This window comes from Gouania willdenowi, chromosome 3, assembly GCF_900634775.1.
Source record: "Gouania willdenowi chromosome 3, fGouWil2.1, whole genome shotgun sequence".
Classification (NCBI taxonomy): domain Eukaryota; kingdom Metazoa; phylum Chordata; class Actinopteri; order Blenniiformes; family Gobiesocidae; genus Gouania; species Gouania willdenowi.
In genome coordinates, this window is record NC_041046.1 from 45519916 (window position 1) to 45541768 (window position 21853).

The 21853-nt window shown below is 38.2% G+C and overlaps 2 protein-coding genes across 6 annotated transcripts in view; both read left to right on the forward strand.

The window, feature by feature from the left end:
- Positions 1–2329, forward strand: part of neo1a (neogenin 1a) — a 257814-nt gene extending 255485 nt beyond the window's left edge. Inside the window, 1 exon segment of the mRNA XM_028473556.1 lies at positions 471–2329. Coding sequence (XP_028329357.1) covers positions 471–557 — 87 coding nt within the window. The 3' untranslated portion in view covers positions 558–2329.
- A 1119-nt stretch (positions 2330–3448) lies between these two features.
- Positions 3449–19160, forward strand: snx1b (sorting nexin 1b). Of its 5 annotated transcripts, none has more exons than XM_028442055.1 (15): positions 3449–3607; positions 4941–5100; positions 6379–6467; positions 6539–6605; positions 6690–6733; positions 6837–6978; positions 7703–7781; positions 7856–7931; positions 8040–8153; positions 11339–11432; positions 12248–12453; positions 13341–13484; positions 17321–17401; positions 18379–18450; positions 18706–19160. In XM_028442055.1, exons 1-15 carry the CDS (start codon positions 3488–3490, stop codon positions 18754–18756), a joined length of 1539 nt encoding a protein of 512 aa, XP_028297856.1. In that variant the 5' UTR covers positions 3449–3487; the 3' UTR covers positions 18757–19160. The 5 variants fall into 5 exon arrangements, with proteins under 5 accessions (XP_028297856.1, XP_028297861.1, XP_028297857.1 ...); XM_028442060.1 differs by lacking the exon at positions 3449–3607 and adding an exon at positions 5248–6314 and having other exon boundaries at positions 5044–5100; positions 18706–18764; XM_028442056.1 differs by lacking the exon at positions 3449–3607 and adding an exon at positions 5248–5436 and having other exon boundaries at positions 5044–5100; positions 18706–18764.
- Positions 19161–21853: the final 2693 nt, after the last annotated feature.

The following is a 21853-nucleotide window of genomic DNA, read 5'->3' on the forward strand; positions in this document are numbered from 1 at the left end:
TGTCTGTAATTCTTTTTTTAATTCAAAGTATATTTCCCTTCCTTTAAATCCATGTCAGGTTTTCTTGGACTGTGACGTTGGTTGTTAACCACGTTTTCTGTTTGTTTCTGTCCAACCTCACTCTCACCATCACTCTGGCTTTTATTGGCTGCTTTTTGATTCTTTTTCCTTTTTTTAACTCACCTTAACAAACTCAAACCTGGAATGTTTCCCATGATGCTTCTTTTATTTGTTTATTTATTTATCTGTTTACGTGTGTTTTGCTTCCACTTCCTGTTTTTCTGCTGTAGTTTCTCTGATCCCCCCCATACCCCACCCCTCCCTGTCCTCTGTGAGAGATCCCTGACTGACCCTCTTCCTCTTCCTCTTCCTCTTCCTCTTCCTCTCTCTCTTCCTCCTTCCAGGTGCTTGCCTCCCTCCCTCCCTGCCCCTCCCCCGCTCCCCGCAGTAACCCTATTCCTCTCCCTCAGAGCTATGAGCCCGACGAGCTGACCGAGGAGATGGCCCACCTGGAGGGCCTGATGAAGGACCTGAACGCCATCACGACAGCGCCATGAACCCTCACACACACACACACACACACACACACACACACACACACACACACACACAGACACTAGAGTGGACTAGATGTTGAAAGAGGACGTACACTGAGGAACTTCTTACCTTTTTCTCAGTCTCAGGATGGAGCTCGTCAGACGCTTTGATCTTTATATGAAGAACCCATGATGAACCCCCATTGGTCACTCGCAACCGGAAGATTGTGAATTTTATTCCTCAGCAAAGATTTGTGGCGCTAGTTTTTCTGTTAGTTTTTTTTTTTTTTTTTTTTGCACCTCAGCGTTAGATTCAGTGTCAAAAGTAAAAAGTCCAAAAACCTTCTGGTTTATTTGGTTTTTTTACGTCTCTTCTCCATGTTTGAATATTATAAACCTGCATTAGTTATTAATCGTCCTTTCCTTTTATCCCTGTCTCATATATTGTGCCATGACATTTTTTTTGTATCATGTTCTATCTTATTGTATTGTTTTTTTACCACACATATCCGTATACACATGTACATATGTTGTTTGTTTTTTTTAAACTGCCTCATTCATTGTTATTATTAACCATGGTCTCTTTCATTCTTGTTTTTGGGATGAAAAGTGGGAATTCATGCGAGTCCTGAAGCTGTTTGGTAAGACGAAGTGTTTTTCTCCTCCTTTGTACTTTAGAAAACGCTTTGTTTAGAAAACGCTTTGTTTATTGTTTGTTTGTCCGTCCTGGGAGCTCCGTTTTTAAAAGCCTTACAATACAAACGTATCTGTTGGACATTCGGGACAACTCTGCTGCATCCGCCCATCGGGACTGGACAAGTATTTTCTCACAGTTCGGGGGTGGGGGAGGAGCTTGGACTCAGGGCACTGATCCCTCCCCCCTCGACTGACAACAACTTTCCTACAGGAAACAATCAACAACTAAATGAGCTATCTTTTTATACAAAACGCTCAGTGGCAAAACGTGAGCCAATATTTGGTTTCAGCATCAGTGCTGTTGAGTATGAGTGCGTTTCTGTGTTTTTGAGGTTTTTTCATCCACACGATGCAGAGTTGTTGGCCTTTGAAAAAAAAAGACTCCAACAGTTTTTTTATGAAGACAAAATAAGAAGAAAAAAGAAGAAGAAGCTGATTCTCGACACGATCGCACGTGGAAAACTAAAAATACTCCATCGGAATTTTTTTCATCAACTTCTTACCCAAAGAAATGTGTCATTTGCAATCATCATGGACATTTTTCTACTTTTTGTGGATTTTTATGCTTCTCATCATCAATATACATTGTCCCTGAATGTTAATGTAACTAAGAGATTTTAAGTAAGGATACAAATGTGGGAAAAGAAAATAAGAAAGAAAAAGAAAAAAGGGACCGGACGCCATTATTTAGGAAATATTCTATTGAGTTGTAAACAGTTGAACCTGTATTGCACTTTTTCACCATTTTTGGAAAGTACATTTCTTACATATCTTGTTGTTTTAAATATCAAAAGCTGTTTTTTGTGTAATGTAGTGTCCTAGGTAAGCAGCCGGCAGCTGGTCTTTTATGTTTTTTTGTTAATATTTTTTCCAGAGATGATACAAACCGAGCAGCCGAGTTGCTGACTCAGCAGCTCCAAATGAGGAATTGTCGTTGCTTGTTTATGTACAGAGCTTTCTTTGCTTTGTGTCGAGGGAAAAACATTGGTCGTTTTTTACAAAAATCTTGGGAAAAAAAAGTTTTCGAAAAAAAAAAGATGTTTTTTATTGGTGCTCCTATACATTGTGTATACAAACTATTATGAATACTAACAAAGTACACGATGTCTGTCATTTTTTCTTCTTATCTTAATCAGATTACTATAGGCAGATTATAACATTATCGACACATTTCACTACATATGATAAGGATTATTGCAGGATGCAGTCATTTTGAGAAGCTAATTTGTAGCATTATGAAATGCTTTTGATCCTCACTGTTAAAACACAGCATTTGTTTGACTCATTATTTAAAATTCATTCCACAACAATGACACACTAGCCTAAATTTGTACTCTCTACATCTGGAAACTTCATACAAAGCAGTATTAATTTTAACAGTATTTGTTTTTTTAATGCAGCTAAAAAATTTAAATTATTGTCAAAATGAATGCTGCTTTGTTTGAAATTTAGTTGTGATTTAGTTATCAGTTATAACTCAGTTATGATCTAGTTTTATTCAACTAAACGAATAAATCTACTGTATCTGTTACAAATAGGTATAGGTGACTAAAATATAAAACATTAGACATGCTTTTTTTTTTAAAATAAAAAAGTTTTATTTACTATTAAATAATGCTGGTGTAAATGCTTGTCCAAATTACAAAGTCATTTTTATTTAATACCATCCAAAAAGAAACATGAGTTCTGATTGTTTTTTTTCCATGTGAACATTATACATTATTTTTCATTAGTCGATCAAAATTATGTATTTTGATTTAGTTTTTGTTCACGTAGACATATTCTTGTCACAAATACAGTCGACAAAATCTTTTAGTCTACAAAAATCACACTGATACAAAGACATTGTGGAAAAGCCTGGCACGTATCAATCTTTATTCATAGAGCACCGTTCTTACAAACTCAATTGTAGTCCAAAGTTCTTCACACAATTTTGCTAAAATGAGTGACGAAAGGTAAAATTAAGAAGAAAAAGCTTTTGAGACTAATGCACACAGAAGTAATTTAACAAAAATAATTACAAAGATGAGAAATAGGATAAAGATAAAAGAATATGTAAAATATAAAATTAGTAAAAGTTGAAAACGTTAAAATATTTAACATATCAAAGAATAAAGTTATAAAAAGTGTTTAAGAATCTAAATATTTTGTGTTGTAATGACGCATCCTGACCAGCAGATGGCGCTGCTCCCCATCATCATCATCATCATCATCGTCTCCACTTCCGGTCCCGCTGCCTCCTCAAAACACGGAATATGGCGGCCTGTTCGGACCGGAATCCTCCTGCTCTGCCCGGTACGGACGAGCCAGACCCGGGACTGCCTGCTATGGCGAACGGGGACAGCGACGAAGAAGAGGACATATTTATCAACAACGTAAGCTTTGAAAGCAGGGATTAATTTAAAAAGCAGCATTTATATATTCCTTTATGATGTGGGAGTCAGAGCAGATGTATCAGTCACAACTGTAGAAGTAAAAAATAATCATTCAAACACAGGATAAAGATTGTCCTTGAGTTCTGTGTTACTTACATAGAATTATCTTAACAAAACGGATCAAGTTAAACTCTCCAAATACATTCAACTGATCCCCAGTGTTTGAGTTTTATTAGTTTTCCGTTATCTGCGGACTGCTGCTAGTTTTCTGGATTAAAGCAAGAAAACGCTTTGTTATTTACAAGTAACTCTATTTTATTTATTCATATGTAGATTTCTAGAGTCTCTTGTGCGCAACCTTTTGTTTGTCATTTAAACCAGGGGTTCTCAACCTTGGGATCAGGACCCATTTGGGGTCACAAGCACTGGGGGGGGGGTCTTAAAGAAACTAAGTATATATATATATATATATATATATATATATATATATATATATATATATATATATATATACAATTTGAGCCCATTTTGTTTATTTTTTTTTTTACAACTACACCAAACTTGCCATATTTTAACCGATTTTCATCACTTTTACATTATTTTCATCTGATTCATTTTTGCTGTTTTTCTACTTTCCAGACATGTTCAGCACTTATAAACCCTTTCCACCACTTTTACACCTAATGTCACATATATTGACCCATTATTGTCACTTTTAACATCTTTTCACCAGATTTCATGATTATTTTTGATAATTTAATCACATTCACCATTTATCAGGCCAATTATTCACCAGTTTAAACTAATTGCTTCAATAGTAACTCTTTAAACTTTTTTTTTTTTTTTTTTTTAATACGACTATTTTTTCTCTCTGTTTTTATCCACTCTAATTTACAACTTTTAACCAATTTCTGTGTTTTTTAAAATCACATTTCACCACCTTTTCCACCAGTTTTGATCACTTTGAACCATTTTATTAGTGATTAAAACCAGGATTTCCATCTTTAAGATGACTATAATAATAATAATAAACGTTCCTGGATAACAGTGGATATTATTCAGATGAATAAATAAATGTGTTTATCACAGATTCATAGAACAATGGACCATCATTTTGCATCAGTTGATATAAATCAGTGTATTTTTTCCTTTCACCAGTTAAAATGCCAACATTTGTAACATTGCTAGTTTTTCTGCTTCTGTTTAATGGTTTAATTGCCGAGTCTTAGCGAGGCTCCATTGGTATGGGTCAGATGACCCTTCCGTATCATGACTCATCATTATCTAAAGGTCAGCAGACTGAGAGTGTGAGCAGTTCTTCTTTTGTCTGCAGAGTAACCCTGAGTCTGTGAGTCGAGGACTTTCTCAGCCAGAGCGAGTCAACGAACAGCCTCAGGACCTTTTCACGGAGGGGGAGGGGGAGGGGGAGGGCTGCGGGGGGGCCAACAGGTCCGACGGAGTTCCCTCTGATGAAGACAACGACCTGTTTGCTGGTGAGGAAGACCAACTGTTTAGGAATGAAGGATGTGTTAACTAACACTAGTAAACACATGATCATGTGATCAGATAGTTGTTGTCAGTCGTCCTTTTAATGATCATTTGACTTTTTAACATTGTGAGTTCTATCTTTCTCTGTGTAGAGTGAATTAACAGACCCTAAACCTTGGGTTAGTAAACTTACTGCGGTCCCCAAAGCGTAGCTTGAGAAATATCGTTCAAGAGGAGGAGCTAAAGTGAAAGTAACAAAGCTTCTGATTGGCTGTGTTCATTCAACACTCATGCATTCGACACAACTTACTGGAAAAAAAATAAAAGGAAAAGAGAACAAGGTGGGCATAAACTTCCCTTACATCAGTGGTTCCCATACTGGGGTACGTGTGCTCCTAGGGGTTCTTGAACACCTCTCAGGAAGTACACAGAAACATTTGTCAGTTTATTTTTTTACATGCACACAGACTTTTTTCATCATCCATCAATGGTCATTTGTGGTGCAACTTTATAAAATACACTAAAGGGTGAAATTCAAATTCTAAAATGAGGAAAACATCAGAAATGTGTGAATAAAAAGGTTTATGTTGGATTAGACACAAATAAATCATATATAATATGAGCTAAGGGGTACATGGGGCAACAACGTTTGGGAAACACTGCCTTACATTAACTCTCTGAGGACTCCAATAGTATGAGTGCACCAGTAATTACGTTTGTAATATTGCTCATTCTAATGTAATTTATTGGAGTATTTTATAATATCCTTAGAACTCTTACAAGCTAAGCTAAAAGGTTCTACATATATATAAACCACAAACATTAGTTAAAGGTGTTAAAATTGTCTTAGAAATGGGAAAAATACAAAGATTTGAAATGTTTTTATTCATTATATTTAGTAAATAAACAAACATTGATCCAAAAGATTTCTAAATTTAGAAAATTAAACATGATATTTTTTAACCCTCCAGTAGTGATTAGAACAATTTACCTGTTTGACTTTTTTGAGTTCTGATCATTTTGATGAACTGAGTGCAGAGGATATATATATATATATATATATATAACATTTAATCATGTATATTTATGTACTTTGAACATTTTACACATTGGAGGCACAAAGCTGCTTAGGAATTATTAATACACGTAAACTAAAGCTCCCTCATCACATGACCTGCTTCTACACGCTACAACGACCACGTGACGCTACTCGGCACTGGTAAAACTTCTGATACTCGTTTTAATCCAAGAAGAGATTAATTAGTAACTTCTTCTTTCTTCAGACGCCGACGTGGAGCTCACCACCACCTCCACCTCCTCCTCCGTCACTCCCCAACCTGCTGTGTCCATGCAGCCCCCCTCATTAGAACAGGTAACCCCTAAACATCTGTAGCGATGCATGGTTATTATTGGATGTTTGAGCTGTCTCCTCATTGGTCACAGTTGGAGGACGACGAAGCCAAGGATCGTTTTGATGTGGATGTTTCTGTGACCAACCCAGAGAAAGTTGGTCAGTCTTTATTTTTTTCTTAAAAAATCATGAAACATCTTCATATTTAAACCCTATTGTCACCTTTGATGTTTGTTTTCTCAGGTGATGGCATGAACGCCTACATGGCTTATAAAGTCTCTACAAGGGTCAGTAAACCTGATTTATTAATGTTCTGTTTACACTGCTTTGCTACTGTTACTCTCTGATTATTTCCTCCCCCACCCCCCTCCCTCTCCCCCACTCACACAGACGTCGCTAACGATGTTCAGATGTAAAACTTTCTCTGTCAGAAGACGCTTCAGTGACTTCCTGGGTCTTTATGAGAAGCTGTCAGTGAAGCAGTCGCTGCATGGCTGCATTATTCCCCTCCCCCCAGAGAAGAGTGTGGTCGGTGGGTCTCTGTGTGTGTGTGTGCGTGCGTGCGTGCGTGTGCATCACACAAATGCCAGAATTTATTTGAATAACACACAAGGCAACAACAAAAATACAGAAAAATAAGAAATGTAGAAAATGACATAAAAACCACATAAATGACTCCTGAAATACAAAATCAGAAAAACATCATAATTTTAATCCATAAACACAGAAAATGAGAAAATACTCAAAACCATGGGAGATATAAACAAAAGACTCCAAAAACTAAAACCATAAAAAAACACAATGACAACAAAAATACAAAAATAACATACAATATAAAAAAATGTAAAAAAGATACAAAATATCCAAAATAACAACAAAAAGACACCAATTGACAGAAAAAATATCTAATATAACTACAATAACACAAAAACAAGAGCACTTGGTTTCACACATTCATACAAATACATGGGCACTTGTATTTTTTATTTATTTATTATTGTGATTAAATGCTTAATTCAGATCAAAGTTAGTAATTGAGGAACTAATCCAACATAACTGAATCATAAAAATTGGTCAATTAATAACTGAGATATGATTTTTAATTTTTTAAACTGAATGAGTTCTCTCCTGTATTAATGCTCAGGTTGGTCATTATTATAAATACTGAGGTGAATGTTGATAACGTGGCCCTCAGATCAGATAAAGTCTCATTTCTGTGATTAAAGTGACCTTGTTCTCGTGTGTTGGATCATCAGGAATGACCAAAGTCAAAGTAGGAACAGACGATCCTTCCTCAGTGGAATTTGTGGAGCGCAGACGAGCAGCTTTAGAGAGGTGACCATTCAACTGCTGTTTATTAAAATTCATCTTCAGGATTTCACCACTTTATCCATGTCTTTCTTTTTTAGATATCTTCAGAGAATCGTTTCACATCCGTCGCTGCTACAAGACCCTGACGTGCGTGAGTTCCTGGAGAGAGACGATGTGAGTGTTAACGGACTTTCCAGTTATTAATCATTGATCTTTTGTCATTGTGCGTTTGTATAAACTTACAGTAAGTGATGTTTATGTTGGAAACGTGTGTGTTCACAGCTTCCCAGAGCGGTCAACACTCAGACACTGAGTGGAGCTGGTTTCCTCAAAATGATCAACAAAGCATCGGATGCTGTCAACAAGATGACCCTGAAAATGAACGAGTCGGACACTGTAAGGAGACTTTCGTAGATATTACAATATATTGACCTTAAAAGTAGGGTAGGCCATTTTCAAAAACTAGCATGATTTTGAATGTAGCTTCCCCCGACGGCTCCGCCTTCACCCCCCTCCTCTCTGTGCTCCATCTCATTCACATGCACGAGCGCTGTGCTACAGAAGAGGAGCTCAGCTCATCACTTGTATTGTCTAGAAACTACGTTGTCTCATGTGTCATTCAGCAGTAAGTAAACAATAAACTTTATCATTATATATGTTAAAAAACGTGACCAAAAACTCTGTTTTAACTCTGTCAGCGGTGACGAGCTTTCAGTGTGAACTCGTGCATGTGAGGGGTGGAAAACGAACAGGGAGACAGAGAGACGTGATTGGTTAAAAAACACGGTTTGTGTGTTTCCTTTGGTTGAAGTTATTACAGATTTACAGCTGCTACTCATGATGGATTTTCTTTGTTTTTTTTTAGAGAACATCAGATCTTAATTTCTGTCAGGACATGAAGACAATTTTAACCAAAAACTTAAAAAGTATCTGGAGAAAATTACCTACCCTAGCTTTAAGGTTAAAGTCTTTTCTTTTTCAGATTTCCTGTTTTTAATCACTAGAGGTAGGAGGATTAGGGTTCATACTTTTAGATTAAATACATCCTGTTACATTCAGGGTCATTTAAATTTGGGCGTCTTTGTAAGAAGAAAAATCAGTTTTTAAACAAATGATTAATAAACGCTGCAGGTCTTAATGCTCAATATGGATAGTTTTCAAAAATCTGATCTTTTGTGCTCATTCATATTCATACATTAATTGCGTCTTATCAGTTTGGAGTATGAACGGAATGTGACCATGGCTCAGTAGTAGAGTGGGTCGTCCAATAACGAAGGGTTGGGGGTTCGAATCCCGCTCTATCCAAGTCATTGTCATTGTGTCCTTGGGCAAGGCACTTTACCCTCATTGCCTGGTATGAATGGGTATGAGGGGGCAGTAGGTGCCAAATGTAGCCACGCCTCTGTCAATATGCCCCAGGGCAGTTGTGGCTACATTGTAGCTCACCACCACCGGTATGACTGGTTTCTGTACGCGCTTTGAGTCTTCTTGAAAAAAGCGTTCTATAAATCTAAGCCATTATTATAAGTGACCTGCATGTGCAGAAGACGTCCTGAGGTCCTCCGTGCGTACACATACACGCACTGTTTACGGACGTTAATATAGAGGCATCTCATCTCAGCGTGTGTGGCACTGATAATATGGATAAGATAATAAATATGTATTAATTTGAAGACATCACTCTCTCTACTGTCTACTTTTCTACTTACCAGTACATCCTCCACCGGGGTCCCACCCCAGCTCCATGTAGGATGCACAATTATGACATTATCGCATTTTGATGATGTAATGGTTGGATATAAAGCCCATTCAGACAGCAGTCGCATTGCAAAATATCAGATACGTTTACACATGAAAGAGGCCTGGGTCGGATTTAAAAGAAATCTTCATTGTACTGTTCACATCAGAGCAGGATCTGGCACCGCCCAGATTTTGACCGGCACTTATTTGATTAAATCCAGAACCTCATTAAAAATTGTATTATATTTGGACAGCTGTCTTTTTCTGAGTTGAAATCACTGGAAATGTCTTTGTAAACACAAAATTGAAAGTAGACACACAGCGTGAATGTGAGGAAGAGAGAGGAAAGTCAAGCCACGCCCCCACGCAACGAGGGTGATTTTTGTTCAAAATAAGTTTCTGTCAGCGCTGAAGATGGTAGAAAATGTCTAAAAAAAAAAAAAAATAGTTTTTTCTAAGTCAGTAAGTGAAGCTAAGCCTGAGGTAAAGGTTGTTTCTGTGCGTGGAGGAGAGCAGCAGCAGTTAGCAGTTAGCTTAGCAGTTAGCTTAGGGACGAGCAGCACTTGTCTACACTTATCCAGTGATCATGAGGAGAACTCTTGGCTTATCAAAGACAAGGCGGGCCTTGGCTGTTAAATATGTAGGCGGAGTCATTGAGGGACAAACCCAACATAACTCATAAAGATCAGCCAAATACAAACCCAGATATGAATCTTAGAAATTTAGCAAATGATGAGAAAAAGGTGAAATATGTAAAGCATCGACAATATTTAAAGCAATAAATATCAAATATCAGTCCCTGCTGGATCTTCACTTTAAAATTCTAATTTAAAGGAATTTTGTTTGACTGTTTTCATAAAAATTGAGTGCTTTCAACAATTTGATAAAAATGACTGTAGTCATGTTGTGTAGCTATGAAAAAAATTGCGAGCCCCTGAAATTATTGTGAAGTTTCTTTGAATTTGTAAATTTAGAGGGATTAAAATATTTACGACTGAATTATTTGGTCATTTTCACAATGATTCATGATTTTTCTGTCATTTTTATTTTCTGCTGCAGGCCACATTTGATGCTCTAAAAGGCCAGATTTGGCCCACGAGCCTTGAGTTTGACACATGCTCTACAGCAGTGGTTTCCAAACTTTTTAGGTTCAAGTCCCTCTTTCTCTTATTTCTGAATCCAAGTCCCCCCTGTGTCCAACTACAACATTTTACTCAGAAAACCATAAAAACATCTATAGATCATAATGATGGAATGAATAACACACATTTTAAAGAATCTCATTTTGTAAATAAGTGAAATAAACAGTATTTAATGCAGTGATTCTAAGAAATTCTGAGACATTTATTTCTAGAATTAGTTTTTGATCATTTTTTATTTTTTTTTTTCATTTTTTTTACTGAATTTTAGGTGAACTAGATTTATATTATTATATATAAAGTGAAATTATATGAATACAGTTGTTTAAGATTGTGTGTTTTGATTAATTAAATAAATAAAACATTTCAAAAATGTATTTACATTTTTTTTTATTTCAGGGGACCCCACATGGGGTCCTGACCCCAAGTTTGAAAAACACTGGGTTTGTGGCTCCTGAATAGATTTATTTCTACAGTTTTTATCATTCCCGGTCATCTCACGCCTGGAGTGGGATGGACACTGACACTTTATTTGTTTCTTTCTGTCTGTATGTATCCCCTGTAGTGCCATCCCGTACCCCTAGGAGTACACGTACCTCCATTTGAGAAACACTGGCAAATACAAATGATAAGAAAATCTGCAGATGGATGCTGTAGACTAAATATATGAAGCCAGGCTTATTGTCTTTATTTGTGTCTCAGTGGTTTGATGACAAGTTCCAGGAGGTGGAGTCAGAGGAGCAGCAGCTGAGGAAGCTTCACGCTGTGGTCGACTCCCTCGTCACACACAGGAAGGGTGAGCTGTATGTAGTGATGGGGAGATGAAGCCTCGTGAGGCATCCTACCACTGGAGCCAATTGACCTTTCGCAAAACCCCGCCCACAGCCATTGTCCAATCATACGTCCGAGCAACCGTTACTATGTTAACAGGGTGTAAACAGGGTGAGGTGTAACAAAAAATCTGCTGTACAACGTGTGGATTTTGGAAAGAATGTTTTTTTTTTCTGGTAGTTTATACGTGATGTCCCCCGTTACAGTTTAAAGTACCTGACACAATCCCACATCTTCAACAATATATCCAACAAGTAATAGCATTGGTTAACTAGTCATTAACATCTCACCAAACTTATCCTCCAGAGTTGTTTGTCGTTGTCCACTGGGTCTGTCTGACGACGCTACCACTGAACCCGGATGCTAAACACACGCATAACTTTTGTCTTGTCTTCATCCCCTTCTGGCAATAATTTAAAGCTAAACTGTCCATTTAGAAGCATGTGTTTTGAGTGTTCCATTGTTAGCTCAGGCTAATGCAACATTAGCTACAGGAAACAGAAGTGTCTTCTTCTGTGAGACAATGGTGCTTTACTTCCTCTGCTCTGTACTGTGCCTAGTGGTCAAATTAATTGATGCGTCAATTAATTTATAACGCGTTATGAAAAAATTGACACAAATCATTAACACGCTAATTTTCCCGGTCCTAGTTTTATGTTTTTATTAAGGATTCCCAGTAGCTGGTACCTTGGTAACCAGCTAGCTGTCACCACTGCAGACAGTTAGGATCACTCCGGCTGTTTCTAAAGTGAAAGATGGATCTTTCTCTTCCAACTCTAGAGCTGTGTGGGAATACGGCCGTGTTTGCCAAAAGTATGGCCATGCTGGGAAACTCTGAGGATAACACGGCCCTGTCACGGGCTCTGTCCCAGCTGGCTGAGGTAGAGGACAAGATGGAGCAGCTGCACCAGGAGCAGGCGGCCAGCGACTTCTTCATCTTTGCTGAGCTGCTGGCCGACTACGTCCGTCTGCTCGGAGCCGTACGGGTAAGATGTGTAACCCTTGAAGTCAGATGTTATTCTGGTGTGATGACAAAGATAGAAACCCTAGAAGCTGCTTTTTCTACGATCACACGTTGACAAACACTTTGGGGTGTTTTTGGATGTGTGACTGTGTTAATTAGTGAATGTGACTGATTATATGAAACTGAAAGCCTACAAAAGAAGTTCATTTACATCAGCTCTTAGTTACTGTGAACCTCTGTTGGTCCCTGTAATTTAATTAATTAACAAAATCACAGACGGAATCGACCAATAAAAACGGAATCCACTGTTAAACGTGGAAATGGACATAATGTGAATGAAACGCCGTCATGTCTACCACACCCCCACCCGTAATGATTACAATCTGGAATTATGTCATCAGGATCATTTAAATTAGGTTCATTTAAGTTAAGTTGTTTTAAACTTAATCAATAAGCCTGATCAGGTTCAGTAAATTGATCCCTTAGGAGAACATTAATGCTGCTCTCATACATCTTCAGATGACATATGATTATGAATAATTAAGAATAATCCACATCAATACAACTTATATCTACCTTTGAATTGGAGCTTACACATGGTTCTAAATGACTAAACTATAGGTTCCTTTTTTCTTTCTTTTGTTTCCTCACAGGAGTTGAAAACCAATATTTTATGAAAAAATTGATCAATTATTATTTTTGAAACGGAATTTAAAAAAGTATGTAAAAAAAAAACATGAAATTTGTCACATAATAAAATGGAATTTAAAAAAAATGAAATAGATTTTCGAGGGCCCTTCCTTTGTTATACTTTTGGTTCAGATTCAGGTGTAACTGAATGAACTATTAGTTCAGGCTATTTCAGTGCATCTATGTTAGTAGAGCTGATTCTCCACTGTGCATCATCAGGGCTGTTTTGACCAGCGTATGCGGGCGTGGCAGCGATGGCAGGAAGCTCAGAGCACGCTGCAGAAGAAGAGAGAGGCAGAGGCCAAATTACTGTGGGCCAACAAACCTGAGAAGCTCCAACAGGCCAAGGAGGAAATCACTGAGGTCAGTTTACAGCAAAGACTTTGACCTGAAAGCTCACATGAACATAGACAAGGTCAGTAAAAGGTCTACAATATGTGTCAAACTCAAGACCTGGTGGCCAAATCTGTGATAAGCCATAGTCTATAGTCATCTTAAAGATGGAAATCCTTATTTAAATCACAAATAAAATGAGTTAAGTTACCAAAAATGGTGGTGAATGTGGTTAAATTGGTAAAAATAATCATGAAATCTGGTGAAAAGAGATTAAAAGTGACAATAAAGTGTCCACATATGTGACATTAGGTGTAAAAGTGGTAGAAAGGGTTTATAAGTGCTGAACATGTCTGGAAAGTAGAAAAATGTGCAGAAAAGTCATGAAAATGTGACGTAGAAGTGTCAGAAATGGGAGAAATGTAGCAAAAATACATTAAAAGGAGCAAAAATATGGAAAGAAAAAGTGATGAAAATATGTTAAAATATGGTGAGTTTGGTGGAGTTGTAGAAAAAGGGTAAAAATAAGCAAAAATGGGTTAAAATTGTTCAGAAAATATTCTTAGTATCTTGAAGGCATCTGGAGACCCCTCCTAGTGTCTCGTGACCCCAAGGTTGAGAACCCCTGCTTTAAGGCGTCCAGTTTGGACCGCAGGAGAAAAATAACAGAAAAAACATAATTTTTTGCAATACAAGGAATTTGACTTGGTGGAAGGAACAAAAAACAGAATCACTAGAATTATGAAAATAAATAATTATATTGGTTACAAAATATTTCAATTGTAGATTTCTCAGTCCCTCCAAATACTCACATTCTATTCAACTCCACAATATTTTCAGGATTCACAGTTTTCTCATGCTAACAATCACATGATGAATGCAAGATGGCGCTGCGGATGGCTGCTGTGGTGTGTTGGTGCGCACTTTTTTGTCTTGTTTTTGTCGTAAAATCCGCAACTGGCTGCTCTTATTCCAGAGAAGAGCTCTTGAACGTCAGGGCAACAACCCCAAAGATTTATTTCCCACTTTCATCGCTTCCTCTGTGGATATACTGGACATTTTACTCAAAGGTTCGCTCACCTTTGCTCACGCAGTGAAGCGCCGGAGGAGAGGAAAAAGAGCTGGTGCGCTTGTGCGCCTCCGCTAGCACGGCCGACGCACACCGTTACCGGGGATATTCCTCTCTAACGTGCGCTCACTGTGTAACAAAGTGGACGAACTCCAGCTGCTGTTGGGTAGAAACAGAGACTTCTCCTCATCTTCTGTTCTGTGCTTCACGGAAACGTGGCTGTGTGGAGCGGTACCGGACTCTGCGCTGCAGTTGGCCGGCTTCAAACTTCACAAAGCGGACCGAGACGCGGAGCTCACCGGGAAGAGGAAAGGTGGAGGAATCTGCTTTTATGTGAACAGCAACTGGTGTAACGACGTGACAGTGATCCTCCAGCACTGCTCTCCTCACCTGGAATCCTTTATTATCAACAGCAAACCCTTCTATTCTCCCCGTGAGTTCGCTTCATTCATCCTGGTTGGCGTGTACATCCCACCGTCAGCTGATGTGTGTGAGGCACAGCGCACACTCGCCGACCAGATCCTGTGCGTGGAGCGGATCTACCTGGACTCTTTTATCATTGTGCTTGGTGACTTTAACAAAGGGGACCTCTCACACCAGCTCCCCAAATATAGACAATTAATTAAATGTCCGACCAGAGAGGAGAAGACACTGGATCACTGTTACACCACACTAAGCAGTGCTTATCACGTTTTTAACACCTCACTGGAGACATGCACCGTACCAGCCTGTTTTAAGGCCTCCACCATCGTTCCTGTCCCTAAAAAGCTGAGGATCACAGGACTTAATGACTACAGACCCATCGCTCTGACATCTGTGGTCATGAAGTCCTTTGAACGCCTCATGCTCTCCCACATCAAGGACATCACCGACCCCCACCTGGACCCCCTGCAGTTTGCCTATAGATCCAACAGGTCTGTAGACGATGCTGTAAACCTGGCTCTCCACTTCATCCTCCAGCACCTGGACTCCCCAGGCTCCTACGCCAGGATCCTGTTTGTGGACTTCAGCTCTGCTTTTAATACAATAATCCCAGCTCTCCTTCAGGACAAGCTTTCCCAGCTGAACGTGCCAGACTCCACCTGCAGGTGGATCACAGACTTCCTGTCTGACAGGAAGCAGCACGTGAAGCTGGGAAAAACCATCTCTGCTCCCCGGACCATCAGCACTGGATCTCCTCAGGGCTGTGTTCTTTCTCCTCTGATCTTCTCCCTGTACACCAACAGCTGCACCTCCTCTCACCAGTCGGTCAAACTCCTGAAGTTTGCAGACGACACGACCGTCATCGTCTCATCTCTGATGGAGACGAGTCTGACTACAGGTGGGAGACAGACCGGCTGGTGTCCTGGTGCAGCCAGAACAACCTGGAGCTCAACGCTTTAAAGACAGTGGAGATGATAGCAGACTTCAGGAAGAACCCAGCCCCCCTCACCCCCCTCACCCTGGGAGACTCTACAGTGAGCTCTGTGGAGTACTTCTGCTTCCTGGGGACCATCATCACTCAGGACCTCAAGTGGAGCTGAACATCAGCTCCCTTATCAAAAAAGCTCAGCAGAGGATGTACTTTCTGTAGCAGCTGAAGAAGTTCAGTCTGCCAACAAAGATGATGGTGAACTTCTACAGCTCCATCATCCAGTCCATCCTCTGCTCCTCCATCACCATCTGGTACGCTGCAGCTACGGCCAAGGACAAGGCCAGACTGCAGCGTATCATCCACTCTGCAGAGAAGGTCATCGGCTGCAATCTGCCCTCCCTCCAGGACCTGAACCCCTCCAGGATTTGGAGGCTTGCAGGAAAGATTGTGGCCGACCCCTCCCACCCCGGTCATAAACTGTTTCAATCTCTCCCTTCTGGAAGGCGGTTTAGGTCCATCAGGACCAGAACCTCCAGACACAAAAACAGATTCTTTCCCTCTGCCACCATCCACATGAACACACCCCAAGTCACCCACTGAACCCCCCCCCACCCGATCACCACCTCCATGATGACATAATCTGCTGCCCTGTATATATATATATATATTTATATTTATCCTTTATTCTCTATCTATCCTATATTTATCCCTCATCTTTTATATTTATTATTATTATTATTATTATTGTTGCTGGGTTGTTCTTTGTTTTTTTATTTTTTGTTGTTGTTTGTTTTGTGCACCAACTACCAAGACAAATTCCTTGTACTGTCCTTAAAACTGTACACGGCCATTAAAAACATTTCTGATTCTGATTCTGATGATGGAAGCCATGATCTCAAATTGTTGAAAGAACTTAAACATTTTTCAAACATTCAACATTATTTCACAAGATTTTCCTGAATTGAATAAAAACGACAGATATTTAACTGAAGCTCCTGCAGGAACTGATATTTGTCACTTATTGCTTAGATATTGTCAGTATCTTACAGTAGTTTACATATCATTTTAATGTGAAAGTGTAAACTAGGGAACATTACTTATTTTCTCGCCTTAATTTTGCAGTTATTTTAAGGTCAAACTCCTGTCCTATGATGTCAGCCTCTACTATAAGCCAGCTGCTTCCAAAAGCACTAAAAACCATTTGTTCTTGTTAATGCAGAACTACATGTGAAAAAACATGATTTATGTTGTTACTACAAGTGACGCTATTTTTGGGGGGTTTTTGTCTTTAAAAATATTGTTAGATACAGTGATTTTTTTATTACTTTTTTTAGATTTACATGAATGTAATTTCTGAATTAAAACTACATGTTTTATCTTTTGATATTTAACCTTGTTCCTTATAAAAAGATAAGTAACATTTGTTCTTAATGTCTGTGTCAGTGGGAGTCAAAGGTCACTCAGTACGAGAGAGATTTCGACAGGATCGGTATGATGGTACGAAAGGAGGTGCTGCGGTTTGAGGTACGCTAGCAATAAACTGTCCTTTAACATGTGTTAGTGCAACAAGTTCTACTTTCATTCCAAATGAATCATTATTTAGTTTTATACACAGAAAAAGAAATGATATTCTTTTAAAGGGATCCTCCACTGTTTGTCCTAAAGTCTTTCAAATGTCCTTATTAGTAGATCTATGTCTAACGACACACATTATTCATACCATATTCATTTAATTTCCTTTAAAAATGGGACTACTTTTTAGACTTTAGTGTTCCTCCATCTTGAAATCATGTGATTGAAGCATTCAAGCTTTTTAGATGATTTAGTCACTTTTTAGGTCAAAGTGCTGCTTTTGGTTGCTCTAAAAAACCAGGAAATGTTTAAGATGCTGTTGTGACCAACGAGAATAAAAACAGTTGTGAACTGAAAAGAGTTGAACTGTCGCCCCCTGCAGTCACAGAACTGTATTTATTCTCTGTTGGTAAACAAAGAGGTTTACATTGGCAAACATAATTAATGTTTCACTCCAATAGAAAACAATGGGATGTTTACAGGCAGTGGGGCCGTGTGACATCATCAATCACATGATTTCTAGATGGACGAACACAGGCTCTAAAACTATAAAGTAGTCTTATTTCTAAAAGTTAATAAAATAAATATGGTGCATAATAATGTGTTTTTTTAAAGACATAGATCTACTAATAAGGACATTTGGAAGATTTTTGGCCAAACTTGTAAAAACAGTGGAGGATCACTTTAAATGGCACCACATAAACATAATGGAGAAAGAAAGAAGTATTTAAAAGTGGATTCTTCTATAAGAAACAGAAAAGTCAGTGCTGAATAGATTCTCCTCTACTTAGTTACATTGATGTGTTTAATCACTCTCTAATCTAGTCAAAAACAACTGGAATCGACTGACCTTGTTGTTTACTTGAGTACATTTGAGAATGTCTTTACGTTTTTAACCTTGTGATTTAATGACACTTTTGTCATTCCAGAAAGAAAAAGTCAAGGACTTTAAGAGCCAGATCATTAAGTATTTGGAGGCCATGCTACAGTCCCAGCAGCGGGTACGTCAAGATTTCTGAAACAAAAATGTTTAAAACTCCTTTAGATTGTGATAAAGAAACTACACTGCTCTAAAAATACAACGTTTGCATCCTTGGTCTAAATGTTCTCTCATTATAATCAGTGCAGAGAGATTATACATATAGTAGTTATACTGTATTTTGTTCTTGTTCTACTTTAATGCTAAAGTTTCTATCAGGGACTATGAAGTGTTTGTCTCTATGCATTCTGAATTGTGTTTTTGCTTTAAATTCCAGCTAATAAAGTTCTGGGAGGCGTTCCTGCCGGAAGCAAAGGCGATATCTTAAAGAGGAAGACTTTTTTTCTTTTTTTTTTTTTTTTTTTTTAGACCCTGACTGCCTTTTTAAACACTTTACCTCTTCATCACAAAGCAGAGGACATTTCTCTAAACACACAACACTTCCATCCATTATTTCTATTGTTGATCTTTCTAACTCTAACGCATTGTGTGTGTTCAGTATTTTGATACAACTGGCTGATGCCTCTAAACATTTCATGACCATAATCACTTGTTTATGACTGAACAGAATCAATAAGCTGAGTTTAACCTTACCAAGGGATCCTCCTCTGTTTTTACAAGTTTGGCCTAAAACCTTTGAAATGCACTTTTATAAACTGGACTATTTTATAGTTTTAGAGCGTGTGTTCCTCCATCTTGAAATCACATGATTGATGATGTCACACGGCCCCACTGCCTGTAAACATCCCATTGTTTTCTATTGGAGTGAAACATTCAGCCTGATTTTTAGGTCATTTTAGATTTTTACATCATTTAGTAGTTTTTTCAGTAAAAATAACAACTTGTGCTGCTTTTAGTTGCTGTAAAGAAACAGTAAAAGTTAAACATGTCGATGTAAACCTTTTTTTGTTTACAGAAAGACGATAAAAACAATTGTGACCCGAACACTAATCAATGACCGCAGGGGACGACAGTTCCAACTCTGCGGTTTGGTAGTAGACAATGAAGCAGAGAAGAAAAGCTCTCCTATGAGACCTTTAGGCTGCGTCCAAATATTCACTCTCCTATCTCCTTTCCTATCCACTTTTCTTTAACACCCATAACCCATAAGTGTTTAAGTGGTGGCCATGATAAAGAGTGTTCCAATTCTCTAAAAGCTAAGGAAAGGAGTCTCAATGCTTCCTTATAACCTCCTTTAGCCTAGGAAACACTGATGCATCCTTTACCAAAGGAGACCACATAATGACTCACCATGACCGACAAGTAACAGAGATGATGTAAGTTACCAATGCAATAATATGCCTTGAACAACTTTAAATAATCTAAAACCCATATCTTATTATATGTAAGACATATTATCACGTTATAACTGACATAAAAAAGAATGAGACATTTTCATCCACATGATGTTTTATTCATCATAATTCATAGTAGTGAGTGGAAGGTGAGTGTGATCAACCATTCTCAATGTGGCGTTAGTTTACCTTTAGTTCCTCGTAGCCTTTGTAGCCTCTTTTCCTTTGATTTACATTCAAACCTGTGATTTATGACATATCAATGGAAAGTTTTATAAATGTGCTTTTAGTCCATTTAAGGAAATGTGGAGACTTTCCACGTCGCTAACCTTCACAGCCGTCAGATTATTACGTCATCTAGTGGAAGTGAGTCAAAGCAAATGTGATCGCCTCTCCCCCCTAACTCATTTAGGAAGTCTCCTACCACCTTTCCTTAACCCTGTGATGTCATCCACGGGGTTAAGGAAAAGTGAATAGGAAAGGAGATAGGAGATTTTAGGCCAAATTTGTAAAAACAGTGGAAGATCCCTTTTGTTCAAACCGCTACATTAATAACAACACTAAGGTGCGACCCTTTAGCACCGTATATAACTTACATTAAAATATAGCCGAGTCATTCCAAACAAACTTTGTGGATGGTTGCATGTTGAGTAACAGTTTTGATGCACTAAAAAGGCTTTGTGTTGTCAGAAAAGCTGCTTTATTTAAACACATTGAAATAATTTACTAGGAGTGTTTGTTACAGTGATAGCATCTCTTCTTCGTTGGTATTTTATACACTGTTTTTGCCACAGTCGTGTTCGTTAACTTATTTGTTTTTCTGTTACAAACGATGGAACTATGCTGTTATTTTGTGGAGTATTGATGCTGAAAAGGATGTTTTTGGTCCACTAATATTTTCTACGACCTGTTGACTGACCTTGAACGCGTGCGTGAGCGTTACTTGAATTGTACATTCACTGTCGGATTCCGTTGGTTTCCATGCATTTTGAAATGAATTAGCCTTGTGTTGGGAGAAAGTCACATGGTCCTTATTTTCTTAATCTACATTGTAACATTAGTGTTTTTCTGTCATGTTATTTGTGTAAGAATGAGCTTTATTTTTTAACCACTTTGAAGTAGAAAACACATTTTCCTGGAAATAAAAAACGGGTAGATGTACAAAATAAAGTAATGATTGGTTACGTTGTGGTCAGTCATCTGTGAATTTTCTATTCAGACTTCTGTCATTTGTCTTTAATTTTCATTTCGGGCTATTTGCTACTCTGGAGTTGTGACTATCATTTGCTACGACCTCTGTTACGGCTGATGCCTCCTGGCCTCTCATCCAACACGTCTGATTCACATGAGGTGGTGGTGGTGGGGGTGACGACATCAGACCAGCAGCAGACATGGGGAGTTTCTTTAGTTCCTCACTCAACTTTCTGTAAGTTCATTATTTTAGTTTGGAGATTTCTGGTCGTCCTGTTTTCATCTTTATGTAGGTTTAGTCTTTTGTAAAGTTTTTGTAGTTTAGAGGGTGGGTGTGACAGCCCAGTATAGGGTGCGACCCAGTGTCCTCCTTACCTTTTGTTTAGTTTGGCCAGGATCTCCTGTCCCTTTTATTTCTTTCTGTTGATACTTTTAATAAATTTGTTGATAAATACTCTGAAAATATTAGATTTCTGTTTATGTTGCGACCCCTCAAGCTTTTTGGTCAAAAATCCTGGAGGAGGTCGTAACGCCTCCTTTAATGCTCAATCTACACACAGCATTTTAATGTTGACATTTAAGAACAAAGTGTTGGTCACAGGCTGAGATGGTTTTGAACTCACAAGCGTATGGAATTGGGTTTTTTCTTAAGGATTTTATATTTTGATAAGCGCTACGATATTAATATTGCAATTGGTGCTATTGGTGTTTTAAGATAAATATGAAGTTCTTATCATTACAAAATAATTGCAATCAGTAGAGCAATATAGCAAACTGTTTGGGATAATAGTGAATGTTAAATCTTTTTCTTTTGTGGACTTTTGTCTGCATAATAAAGGTATTAATGTTTTTTTATTATATGAGTAATGAAGGAATAACACTGAGATTAGACACAGTTTAGTAGCTTCTAAGCTAACAGCTAATTAGCCCGTGTCACTG